The sequence below is a fragment of the Heteronotia binoei genome, chromosome 2 (genome assembly GCF_032191835.1).
Source record: "Heteronotia binoei isolate CCM8104 ecotype False Entrance Well chromosome 2, APGP_CSIRO_Hbin_v1, whole genome shotgun sequence".
Lineage (NCBI taxonomy): Eukaryota > Metazoa > Chordata > Lepidosauria > Squamata > Gekkonidae > Heteronotia > Heteronotia binoei.
In genome coordinates this window covers 110,795,676-110,809,722 of record NC_083224.1, presented here as the reverse complement: position 1 = coordinate 110,809,722, position 14,047 = coordinate 110,795,676, and the positions used below count along the sequence as shown (strand labels likewise).

Genomic DNA, 14,047 nt, shown 5'->3' with positions numbered 1-14,047 from the left:
AAGAAAAGGAAGAGAGAAAGGCTGGATTATTGGAGAAAATGATCTAAAGACTCGCAATTGGTTGTTCATAAATTTGCTTCAGTCTTGGAGAAAGGGAAGTGTAGCCAATTCTAGAGCTTTTTGCCATACTCCCTGTGCCCCTACTGGCTGCAGCCAGAACTGCATTTAAAAAATGAAAGCAAAGACCTTCCATTGGCTAGATACAGCATGATGCTGGCTTCAAGGGCCTTCCTCAAACTGCACTGGGGGTGGACTGCCCCCCCTCCAGCCCCTAGGTATGCCACTGCACAAAGTTTCCATGTCAGAAGCTACATAATGGCACTTAACACATACACATGTAATTAGGTCAAGGTGGGTAGCTGTGTTAGTCTGTCTTTAGCAGTAGAAAAGTGCAAAAGGCCAATAGCACCTTAAAGACTAACAACATTTTGAGTCCTGTAACAAATTTTGTGGCAGGGTATGAGCTTTTGTGAGTCACTGCTCACTTCTTCAGATACTAAAACACATGTAATTGAATTACAAATAGAATCTGTCAGTTTCCTCCAGTATTTCAAACCTGACTGAGAAGAGAAAACAATCAATTAAACCAAATTTTGCAATAGCCTTGAGATGTCTAAATCACTTAAAACATATTTCAATACATCTCAATTCAGAGTTCTGCTGTTTTTCACCATAAGGGGGAAAATAATCTTCCAGCTATTCATCTCCCTCTCCACAATTCTTCAGTCCCCCAACTTTTACTTCTTTAGCAAACTTTATGCTGATTAGAAGCACAAAAATGAGGTTAACTTGCAGCAAAGCAGATGTTTCTGCATATTTGAGGGACCCTCTAGATATAAATTAAAACATTTCTTAATTTACAGATTAAGATAGTTTCACCCTGCACATAGTCATTGACCTTTATGAACTTGGGAACACAAGGAATGCTGAACTTCAGTTAAAGGGGCAAGGAGGAAAATTTGCTCTTTTAAAATCCCAATAGCCTATAATATATTGGAGAGGAAGATGAGAGGAGTGGAAACGTACAACAGAAAGCACATATACTCAAACATTAATACCCATCCCACCAAGATATTGTAAGGTTTTAAGGGTCTGACCACTTTTAAGAGAAAAGAGCCCTGACAAGAAGATCAATCAGGATTGGGAAAAAAGGCACTTCCTGTGTTCCTAATTGACTATACACACCCCCAAACAGCTTTTTAAATTTCAAGGGGCAGAGTACCTAATAGGCTGGGTAGGGAAATTAAGAGTGGGTAACATATGCTATCAGGTGTGTATACACTGGCTCCAGATCCCATCTGTCCCACTGCATTAGATGGGATAAGTAAGGATCTCTTTCTGCAATATACTGGTCATGTTCAGTGCTAGATAAGAAATCTGCTGCTTGAAGCAGTAGCACTAAAGGGACAGACTGTGTCCCAAATGATTATTCCCCCTACTTCTTGCAATCCTTCCATCTTGTAACAGTGGAGTCTAAACATTCTGTCATGTTCTACCATAGCCAAGAAACAGGACTGGAAAGGGGAATGCAGATGAAGAAACTGAGGTTATGCAAACACCAAATGCTTTAGCTCTCAATGCTCACCTCACAGGATTGCCCCAAATATATGCTTAAACTTTCTCCCATGTCCAATTAATTCCAATGATCCAATCACAACCACCGGTAATTCCACAGAAACAATATTCTTTCCTCTCAGCTTGAGATCAGCTCTGAGATTGTGGGTAAGAACTCTGCATGCTTTTGAAGTCTCTAATGTGTTCCTTATCATTGACAAACTGCATGAAAACCTAATCTAGTTTAGAAATTCTGACAACAACATTTAATTTATTGTCTGGAAAGGAAAGGCAGTCTTATAACAACCTAAAACAGTTTATAATATTAGACTGAAAGTGTCCAAATAAGAACAAACACTTCGATCCAGCATTTCCTTACTGATGCAGGAGCAATAATGTTCTCATGAAGCTATCTTACTGTCAAGGTCTTCAGTCCTTCATTTTGGGGGAAGCAAAGCCTCTATTAGTGTGCATATGGAGGGTCTGAACAAGTTCGATCCCACCAGAAGCTGGGTTCAGGTAGCCGGTTCGAGGTTGACTCAGCCTTCCATCTTTTGAGGTCAGTAAAATGAGTACCCAGCTTGCTTGGGGGGGGGGGGAAGTGTAGATGACTGGGCAAGGCAATGGCAAACCACCCCGTGAAAAGTCTGCCACGAAAACGTTGTGATGCGATGTCACCCCAGAGTTGGAAACAACTGGTGCTTGCACAGGGCATTACCTTTACCTTTTAAAAAAAGAATAATCAGTACTGGCTAAATTCTAAAAGAGAGATTGTTCTGTCAGCACTCAAAAGTAATCTGTGCTCATAATGTCACCACTAATGAATATGTTAAACTTAGGACTGAAATTAAAGACACAGTCTTGAGCTGATAATGTACCACCAAGACCGTTTGTTAAAGATCAGTAGCCAAGAACTCACTTGAGAACTCACTTAACTTCCCATCTTAAATAATTCATCCTTCTAATTTTTAAATAGTGGAGTATCATGGCATGCAAGAACCAGTAGTACAAAGTCACAATAAAGTTATTTTTAAAAAACCATAAAGAATTAGAATTCTTATATGAAAAGAAATATATCAAATATCTAAATCACATTATTTTGAATTACTTTGTTCTGCTATACTTCTCTTTCAAGAGGCTTTCCCTTCAGCAAGTAGGCAACACAATAGCTACAGAACTGCTGCAAACTGAGATCTGCAGAAGGCATTCCTTTAATAGCTGCAGTGAAAAACTGCAGATTTCAACTGCATCAAACGATACAATACAGTTCCTAGCTTTTGAAGAATAATGGTCCATTAACAGTTTATTTCTTTAGAGCACAAGAATGAAGTATTTGTGATCTTGTCTGCCTGGAGTTATACAAAGAATTTTTATGATCTCTCTCTTGCCAGATAAAAGCCACAGGATAGCCGAGTCACTGAGAAGATACAGCAATAAACTACAAGCGTACACAATATGGATCCCAACATTTATCATTCAAAGTATATGACAATGTAAATGTCTAATAGCATTTTCTTTATTAAACAATATAAGACAAAATAGTGGTTTGCTGCACTGCAAATTTAGCAGTATTAGAAACAAGTCAGTCCTTAATTTTTATACTTAATACTTATGGTCTCAAGCCAAACATTTACTTTGCAGCTCATCTGAAAATGAAAAAGGGAGAAAATTTCCAGATACCAACAGCAGAGAGAGCCATGATAAAACAAACAAACAAACAAACAAAAATAACCATTAAATAGAAGCAGCTTATAAAAATTGCAATATTTACCGGTCTTGTTGGTAAAAAGGTATTTGGGAGTTGTTTAGAAGCACAAATGAAAAACACATTACCTTACCCTTTCTACCGGTGAACCACAACATGCAATGACGAAACATAGCAGTAACAGATGGCATTGGAGTTAGTGAATATGAAAAAAGGATAAGAGCAGGAAAATGGTGATTAGCAGACAAGAACAAAGAAATATAGATGAAATGAGTGAGAACTTGTAGATCCTGAAGCAAAGTCCACCTTTAAATCAAATGCTGTCTCTGGTCTCCCCGCATATTTGAATTCTATATCAACAAAAGCTTCAACCTCCATATGATCTTGTGGCTTTCTTCATACAGAATGGCAAAACAGTGCATCTTGATAGCGAAGACTGGTGGTAGGTTTTTTTCCAAGCAAAACCCATCAACGAATGCCCATTATTCTTTTCCCCTTGACTGATATATCCTTTAAATTTTTAATCTCCAGATCCTGCCAAAGCTACAGCCCTTTCTAGCACATATGTATACAATGCAGATTTAAATCCTTGCCTAACCCATAGTGTTTCTGACTCCAGAATGTTCCCTGCACATTTTTTGTGCAGTTCGTTATCTAAAATGCTTAAAATTAGTCCATTAAACAGTAAAGTAAGAGAATTATCAGTAATCATCTATTATAAGAAAGAACCTCTGCTTTCAGCTCACCCTGGAAATGGAAGGTTTTCTGATCAACAGTTATTGTGAAGGTGCTGTCGTCCTCATCATCTATACCAATCACAGCTCCCTGTGAAACAAAGAGCAAAAAAATCCTGATAAGGAAACTGTGACATCAGCAGTAGACTACCACTACATGACTGGAATGCAAAATCTATGGGCAAATTTGGAAGCAAATCTCACACTGTAAACAGGCAGTACCTGAAATCAAACTAGTTATGCTCCTTCCGAAGATTAACTATCACTGCATTTTTTTTTTTATCTGTGAGGCAGATAAATGTCTTTACTCCAAAATCCAGTTAAAGCTTTTTAGCTCTTTTTCAAAAATGGCTTTAAAAATGGATAAGGAAAAAAACTGGCTGAAAATCAGGTTTCTTAGATCTCTGCTCTTACAAGTCATACAAGCCTTAAGATACAATGGCATTTTGAAACAACATATACACCCTGACTTTTCAGTGCAAAATCAGATAGTTCAAAAGAGTGATGTTTTTCATGAAACAGTAAACAACTGCATCACAACTACATTGCCGAGGGCTTTTGGGGCTATGCTTGACTGATTACAACAGAATTGGCTGAAACCTAATCCAGTGAAGACAGAGGTCCTGTTCCTGAGCTATGGGGGGATGGGTTGGGAATCTAACTCCCAGAATTTGGCAGGGCACCACTGATGCTGGCGCCAACGAGGAGGAGCCTGGGAGTGATCCTAGATGCCTTCCTTTCTATGGAGGCCCAGTAACTAATGTTGCAGATCAGACTTCTACCATCTTCGGCTGGTCACACAACTGGTTCCCCACCTTTCCACTTGTGACTTGATGACAGCGATTCATGCAATGATCACCTCCATGCTTGATTACAGCAACTTGATTCAGAAGTTTCAGCAGGTAAAAATGCAGCAGTGCACTTGCTGACTGGGATGTCTGTGCAGATGCACATTCAGCTGGTGTTTCAGCAACTGCACTGGTTGCCAGTTGATTACAGAGTCAGGTTCGGTTATGGTATTAACCTTTAAGGCCTTATGCGGCCAGGGCCCAGCATACCTGTAGGACCATTTCTCCCTGTATGTGCGCTCTTCTGACTAGCACCGCTTAGTAGTCCCTGACCCAAAAGACATCAGTCTCACCTTGACCAGGGTGTTTTCAGCCCTGGCCCCAGCCGGTGGAACATGCTCCCGACTGAGACGTGAGCCCTGCTGGATTTGTTGCCATTCTGCAGGGTCTGCAAAATGGAGCTGTTTTGCCAGGCCTATGGTTGAGGTGGTGAACATCAAAGAACATCAGCCTCCCCTACCTCAATTGCCTTCAATTACTCCATGGACTTATTCATATTTATTGGCACCAGGAGCAGTTGAGTTATTGCATCAGAATGATCCGCCACCTTCCCCTGGAATGCACTCAGTGTACAATGAAATAGATCCAGGTGGGCAGCCGTGTTGGGCTGAAGCAGTAAAACAAAGTAGGAGTCAAGTAGCAACTTTAAGACAAACAAACTTTTATTCAAAATGTAAGCTTTCATATGCATGCATACTTCTTCAGACAAGGGAATGGGGCACAGTGAGCAAAACTAAATGTAACTGGTGGGTAGTGGTTAAGAATGTAAAGTGATACAAAGTTAGGATCCAATGGCAAAATAGTGTAATAAACAAACTGAAAGACCATTTGGTCTGGATAGCATTTGTGTGGGAAACCAGTAAAAGGTAATAAAAGTTGCCTGTTAATTGCTCTTGCTACAAGTCTAGGTAAAACAAAAGGAGACGTATTTCCTAGTGATCTTCTTGTCCACCTAATTTACTTTTTAACATGTAACATACATTATAAACACCATTTATTTAATCTTTATTTATTTAATCAGATTTATATCACGCCCTCCCCTGACGGGCTCAAGTTTGCCATTAGAAAAAAAGAATGCATTAAAATATAATGAAAATGGGTTAAGTATATGTAATGAGATAAACAGCCAATATCCCTTATTTGAGTATGTCAATACAAAAAACATTATTCTGTTACACTATTTTAAAAGAGGAATACTGTGGCTATATAGCTCCACTCCTTGAGAGTGGGTTTAGCATATATGATGAGATAAAAAAAACAATATCCCTGTTCAGTCCTGGGGAGGTGTTTGTTCCCAGTTTCATAATAATTTGTAATTCAGCAATTTCTCTCTCCATTCTGTTCTTGTAAGTTCCTTTGCAGTAAAACAGCTACTTTGAGGTTACCCATCGAATGCTCTGGAAGGTTAAAAGTGTTCTCCCACAGGTTTCTCAGTTTTGTAATTCCTGATGTCAGATTTGTGTACACTTTGGTGTAGGGTTTGTCCTGTTTGCCCTATGTAGAATACAATGAAATGTAACTAACTGCTGAGCTGCCAGTCAGGTATTTTAAATTAGTCATTTAAATTTTAACTTTGTTGGAATTATTGTTTTAATTATTCTATGTTTTATGGAATTGTTTAATTGCATGAGGTAAGCTGCTCTGAGCCTGTTCATGGGGTAGGGTGGGATATAAATCCCAATAAATAAATCTGTACTTGCTGCACCAATCTTTCTGCTTATCAGGAGACTGAATTTGTTCCTCAAAAGTATAGTGACAGGTTTATTTCTGTTCTGCACACCTCGTTCAATTGTGTTTGCAGGACAACAATAGGATTAGACTCACAGCTATATCTAGGCACAATTATCAATATTTGGGGGGGGGGGGGAATCTGTGCCTGCAAGCTTCTGTGAAGCACAACAAATAGATTCAGTAGTTCCAGAACAGCCAGCCCTCCCGCCTTCCAAAAGCAGTAGAAACCCAACTGCCCACCATCGATCAAGTATTCAAAAACTCAGTACCTATTATGTGTCAAAAAGTCTATTTATGTCATACTCACATAAAAGATGTTAAGCCTTGGTAACAGCTTAATCAAGTCTATTTCTTCACTTCTTTCAAGAAGTGACTGATACAAGATACAGTTTTTTCAAGAGAAAATTTTAATGCAGAGGATATCATCATCAGAATTAAAACAGTAGAACCTATGAAGAGCACTCAACAAATTGCAGCTCTTATTACAGAACTATAATTTCCCAATTATCAAGGGAAAATAATAATTGCCCTTGGAAAATACATGAAATAGCAACCTGTTTCCCGCCTACCCACCTGCTCACATCACTGCTACACTTCAACAACAGGCCTCCGACAGTTTTTTGAACACAACATCTCTCTTATGCATTAGGCAAATATGTAACTTTATAATATCCATTACAAATTCTATTTTCTATTAATTAGCCAGCGGCAACCACATGTCTCTCTCAGATTGCTGCCTTGACAGCAATCAGAGAGGGCTTGTGTGGTTCAGTGAGGCTGCGGGCTATGCTATGCAGGGCCACCCAAGATGAACAAGGCACAGCTGAGAACCCAGACAAAATGCAATCCACAGGAGAAGGAAATGGCAACCCACTCCAGTACCCTTGCCAAGAAAACCCCATGGACAGTAACAAAAGGCTAAAATATATGGCGCTGGAAGATGAGCCCCTCAGGTTGGATGGTGCCCAATATGCTACTGGGGAAAAGTGGAGGGCAAATACAAGTAACCACAGAAAGAATGAAGCGGCTGGGCCAAAGCCAAAAGGACGCTCAACTGTGGATGTGTCTGATGGTGAAAGAAAAGTCTGATGCAGCAAAAAACAATATTGCATTGGAACGTGGAATGTAAGATCTATGAAACAAGGTAAGCTGGATGTGGTCAAACAAGAGATGGCTAGACTGAACATCAACATCTTGGGAATCAGTGAACTAAAATGGATGGGAATGGGCGAATTTAACTCAGAGGATCACTACATCTATTACTGTGGGCAAGAGTCCCATAGAAGAAATCGTGTGGCCTTTATAGTCAACAAAAGAGTGAGGAAGGCAGTAACGGGATGCAATCTCAAAAACAACAGAATGATCTTGGTCCGTATCCAAAGCAAACCATTCAGTATCACATTAATCCAAGTCTATACCCCAACCACTGACGCAGAAGAGGCTGAAGTGGACCAGTTCTATGAAGATCTACAACACCTTCTAGAATTAACACCAAAAAAAGATGTCCTCCTCATCATAGGGGACTGGAATGCCAAAGTAGGAAGTAAAAAGGTAACTGGAACAACTGACAAGTTTGGTCTTGGAGAACAAAATGAAGCCGGGCAAAGGCTAATAGAGTCTTGTCAAGAGAACAAGATGCCATCAGCAAACACCCTCTTCCAACAACCTTAAAGGCGACTCTACACATGGACATCACCTGATGGGCAACACAGAAATCAGATTGATTATATACTCTGCAGTCAAAGATGGAGAAGCTCCTTACAGTCAGCAAAAACTGAGCTGACTGCAGCTCAGATCATGAGCTACTCATTGCAAAATTCAGGCTTAAAGTGAAGAAAACTGGGGAAGCCATTAGGCCATTCAGGTTTGACCTTGATCACATCCCTTATGAATATACAGTGAAGGTGATAGGTTTAAGGAACTAGAGTTGATACAGTGCCTGAAGAACTATGAACAGAGGTTCGTGATATTGTACAGAAGGCAGCAATCAGCACCATCCCAAAGAAAAAGAAATGCAAGAAAGCAAAGTGGCTGTCTGATGAGGCTTTACAAATAGCTGAGGAAAGAAGAAAAGTAAAAGGCAAAGGTGAAAAGAAAAGATTCACCCAACTGAATGCAGATTTCCAAAGAACAGCAAGGAGAGACAAGGAGGCCTTCCTGAAGGAACAATGCAAAGCAATAGAGGAAAATAACAGAATGGGAAGGACAAGAGATCTCTTCAAGAAAATTGGAGAAATCAAGGAAATATTTTGTGCAAAGATGGCCATGATAAAGGACAAAAACGATAGGGACCTAACAGAAGCAGAAGAGATAAGGAAGAGGTGGCAAGAATACACAGAAGAATTATACAAGAAGGATCGCAATGACAATCACAACAGTGAAATCGATGACAAATCAGCCAGTATCATAATGCCCCTGTATAAATCGATGGTGCGGTCTCATTTGGAGTACTGTGTGCAGTTCTGGTTGCCGCACCTCAAAAAGGAGTCCTTCTTACCTTTTACAGTAATGGAAGCTGTAAAAGGTAAGAAGGACTCCTTTAAGCGGTGGAAAACCAGTCCAAGTGAGATTAATAAAAGGGAACACAGGCAGTGGCAAATCAAATGCAAGACTGTGATCAGGCAGGCAAAAAGGGACTATGAGGAGCATATTGCAAAAAACATGAAGACCAACAATAAAAATTTCTTCAAATACATTAGAAGTAGGAAACCAGCCAGGGAAGCAGTGGGGCCCTTGGATGACCATGGGGTAAAAGGATTACTGAAGGAGGATAGGGAAATGGCTGAGAAGCTGAATGCATTTTTTGCCTCCGTCTTCACCGTGGAAGATGAGAAGTGTTTGCCCGCCCCAGAACCACTAATGTTGGAAAGGGTGTTGAAAGACCTGAGTCAGATTGAGGTGACAAAAGAGGAGGTCCTACAACAAATAGACAACTTAAAAACTAATAAGTCACCGGGTCCGGATGGCATACATCCGAGAGTTCTGAAAGAACTCAAAGTTGAACTTGTGGATCTCCTGACAAAAATATGTAATCTTTCATTGATATCTGCCTCCGTTCCTGAGGACTGGAAGGTAGCAAATGTCACCCCCATCTTTAAAAAGGATTCCAGAGGAGATCCGGGAAATTACAGGCCAGTCAGTCTGACTTCAATACCGGGAAAGTTGGTAGAAACCATTATCAAGGACAGAATGAGTAGGCACATTGATGAACATGGGTTATTGAGGAAGACTCAGCATGGGTTCTGTAGGGGAAGATCTTGCCTCACTAACCTGCTACATTTCTTTGAGGGGGTGAACAAACATGTGGACAAAGGCGACCCAATAGATGTTGTTTACCTTGACTTCCAGAAAGCTTCTGATAAAGTTCCTCATCAAAGGCTCCTTAGAAAGCTTGAGAGTCATGGCGTAAAAGGACAGGTCCTCTTGTGGATCAAAAACTGGCTGAGTAATAGGAAGCAGAGAGTGAGTATAAATGGGCAGTCTTTGCAGTGGAGGACGGTAAGCAGTGGGGTGCCGCAGGGCTCGGTACTGGGTCCCATGCTCTTTAACTTGTTCATAAATGAGTTGGGAGTGAGCAGTGAAGTGGCCAAATTTGCGGATGACGCTAAATTGTTCAGGGTGGTGAGAACCAGAGAGGATAGTGAGGAATTCCAAAGGGATCTGTTGAGGCTGGGTGAGTGGGCGTCAACGTGGCAGATGTGGTTCAATGTGGCCAAGTGCAAAGTAATGCACATTGGGCCAAGAATCCCAACTACAAATACACGTTGATGGGGTGTGAACTGGCAGAGTCTGACCATGAGAGAGATCTTGGGGTCGTGGTAGATAATTCACTGAAAATGTCAAGACAGTGTGCGTTTGCAATAAAAAAGGCCAACGCCATGCTGGGAATTATTAGGAAGGGAACTGAAAACAAATGAGCCAATATCATAATGCCCCTGTATAAATCGATGGTGCCGTCTCATTTGGAGTACTGTGTGCAGTTCTGGTCGCCGCACCTCAAAAAGGATATTATAGCATTGGAGAAAGTCCAGAAAAGGGCAACTAGAATGATTAAAGAGCTGGAACACTTTCCCTATGAAGAAAGGTTGAAACGCTTAGGGCTCTTTAGCTTGGAGAAACTTCGACTGCGGGGTGACATGATAGAGGTTTACAAGATAATGCATGGGATGGAGAAAGTAGAGAAAGAAGTACTTTTCTCCCTTTCTCACAATACAAGAACTCGTGGGCATTTGATGAAATTGCTGAGCAGACAGGTTAAAACGGATAAAAGGAAGTACTTCTTCACCCAAAGGGTGATTAACATGTGGAATTCACTGCCACAGGAGGTGGTGGCAGCCACAAGCATAGCCACCTTCAAGAGGGGGTTAGATAAAAATATGGAGCAGAGGTCCATCAGTGGCTATTAGCCACAGTGTGTGTGTGTGTGTGTGTGTGTGTGTATATATATATATATATATATATATATATATATATTTTAATTTGGCCGCTGTGTGACACACAATGTTGGACTGGATGGGCCATTGGCCTGATCTAACATGGCTTCTCTTATGTTCTTATGTCCTCGAGCCAGACATCCTGGAGTGCGAAGTCAAATGGACCTTAAAAAGTATTACTAACAACAAAGCGAGCAGAGATGATGGTATCCCAGTTGAGCTATTCAAAATCCTAAAAGACTATGCTGTTAAAGTGATGCCCTCACTATGTCAGCAAATTTGGAAAACACAACAGTGGCCACAGGATTGGAAATGGTCAGTTTATATTCCAATCCCAAAGAAAGGTAATGACAAGGAATGTTCAAATTTTCACAACATTGTACTCATTTCACATGCCAGCAAGGTCATGTTAAAGATCCTACAAGCTAGGCTTCAGAAGTATGTGGATCAGGAACTACCAGAAGTACAAATTGGGTTTCAGAGAGGTAGAGGAACTAGAGATCAAATTGCCAACATTCACTGGATTATGGAGAAAGCATGGGAGTACGAGAAAAACATCTATTTCTGTTTCATTGACTATGCTAAAGCATTTGATTGTGTGGATCACAACAAACTGTGGCAAGTCCTTAAAGAGATGGGAATACTAGACCACCTCACATGTCTCCTGAGAAACCTGTATAAGGGTCAAGAAGCACCTGTCAAACAGAACATGGAACAACTGATTAGTTTAGAATAGGAAAAGGAGTTTGACAAGGGTGCATATTGTCACCCTGCTTATTTAATTTATATGCAGAATACATCATGTAGAATGCCGGCCTGGATGAAGCAGAAGCTGGAATTAAGATTGCCGGAAAAAACATGGCAGAAAGTGAAGAGGACCTAAAGAACCTCTTGTTGAGGGTGAAAGAGAAGAGCACAAACTTAACATCACAAAAACTCAACATCAAAAAAACTAAGATCATGGCATCCAGCCCCATCACTCCAAATAGAAGGGGAAGACATGGAAGTCGTGACAGACTTCACATTCCTGGGATCTAAGATCACTGCGGATGGTGACTGTAGCCATGAAATTAAAAGACGTTTGCTCCTTGGGAGAACAGCTATGGTGAACCTACGCAGTATAATAAAAAGTAGAGACATCACCCTGCCAACAAAAGTCCATATAGTCAAAGTGATGGTATTCCCAGTAGTAATGTATGGCTGTGAGAGTTGGCCCATAAGGAAGGCTGAGCACAGAAGAATAGATGCTTCTGAGTTATAGTGCTGGAGAAGACTCTTGAGAGTCCCTTGGACTGCAAGAAGATCAAATCAGAGAAATCGACCCTGATTGTTCCCTGGAAGGTCAGATACTGAAACTGAAGCTCAAATACTTTGGCCACCAAATTAGAAGGGAGCACTCACTGGAAAAGACCCTGATGCTGGGAAAGACAGAAGGCAAAAGAAGAAGGGGATGGCAAAAGATACGATGGCTGGACAGCATTACTGATATAACCCAACATGAATTTGAGCAGACTTTGGAGGATGGTGGAAGACAGGAGGGCCTGGCGTGACTTTGTGCATGGGGTTGCACAGAGTCTGACTCGACTGTGCGACTGAACAACAAACCACATGTAGCCCATAACATTAGTTCTGCAGGTTTTGTCAGTATAATCATGCAAATCAACTGTATGCATAATACATGCTGTCAAAAGTTTGCTTATGTGTTAAATCATTTTTATGTGTAGGGATTCCTGCATCCTTTCTGACTCTGACTACTTCCACAAAAGTGCAAACCTCCACATCGGCATCCTTAAATAATCAAATAAAACCATCGTTTAAACCAACATTACTATTGAAATTAACATTTTTGGTGCTAAATCTCAGAACTTCAATGAATTTAGTGGCTGGATACGTCTAAAGCAGGTCTAACTTAGCTCTATATTTAGGCGAAGGCCACCTTAAAAAGAGTAGTCTTGCAGGCCCTGCGGAATTGATCAAGACTCTGCAGGGCCCGCACTTCATCCGGAAGTTGATTCCACCAGTGGGCAGCTACAATAGAAAAGGCCCGTTCTTGTGTGCTCTTCAATTTGGCCTCCTTCGGCCCAGGGATTGTCAACCAGTTCTTTCCCGCTGACCTCAGTACTCCCTGGGGCTCATATGGGGAGAGACGGTCCCTAAGGTAGGCAGGCCCTCGACCATATAGGGCTTTAAAGGTAATAACCAGCACTTTGTAATGAACCTGGTATACAACTGGCAGCCAGTGCAGCTCGCGCAGCCCCGGCTGTATGTGCTCCCACAACCTAGCCGCCGCATTCTGCACCAGCTGCAGCTTCCAGGTTCGGCACAAAGGCAGCCCCATGTAGAGGGCATTACAGTAATCCAGTCTCAAAGTGACTGTTGCATGGATCACTGTTGCTAAGTCATGACGCTCCAAGGAAGGGGGGCAACTGCCTCGCCCGTCTCAGATGGAAAAAAGAGGATTTGGCACTGGCTGCTATCTGGGCCTCCATTAACAATAAAGGCTCCAGTAGAACCCCCAAGCTCTTGACCCTGTGTGCCGCTTTCAGTAACACACCGTCAAAGACTGGGAGGGGAATTTCTCTTCCTAGAGCGCCACGACCCAAGCAAAGGACCTCCATCTTCGTTGGATTCCGCTTCAACCTACTCTGCCTGAGCCAACCTGCCACAGCTTGCAATGCTAGGTCCAGATTTTTTGGGACACAGTCAGGCCGACCATCCATTAGTAGATAGAGCTGGGTGTCATCTGTATATTGATGACACCCAAGCCCATACCTCCAGGCAATCTGGGCAAGGGGGCGCATGTAGATGTTAAATAACATCGGAGAGAGGACTGCCCCTTGCGGCACCCCACAATCTAGTGAGTGCTTCTGGGACAGTTCTCCCCCAATTGCCACCCTTTGTCCCCGTCCATCAAGGAAGGAGGAAAGCCACTGTAAGGCCAACCCCCTGATCCCTGCGTCGGCAAGCTGGCGGGTCAGTAACTGACGGTTGACCGTGTCGAACATAGCCAACAGATCTAACAACATTAGCACTGCCACCCTG

At 41.7% G+C, this 14,047-nt stretch overlaps 1 protein-coding gene across 3 annotated transcripts in view; it reads right to left on the bottom strand.

Annotated features, from left to right (window-relative positions):
• OSBPL9 (oxysterol binding protein like 9) overlaps window positions 1–14,047 on the bottom strand; it is a 116,365-nt gene that overhangs the window by 67,862 nt on the left and 34,456 nt on the right. For all 3 annotated transcript variants that reach the window (XM_060231817.1, XM_060231818.1, XM_060231820.1), the window contains one exon: window positions 4,006–4,084. In XM_060231817.1, the coding sequence (XP_060087800.1) occupies window positions 4,006–4,084 (79 nt within the window). The remainder of the gene's footprint in view (window positions 1–4,005; window positions 4,085–14,047) is intronic.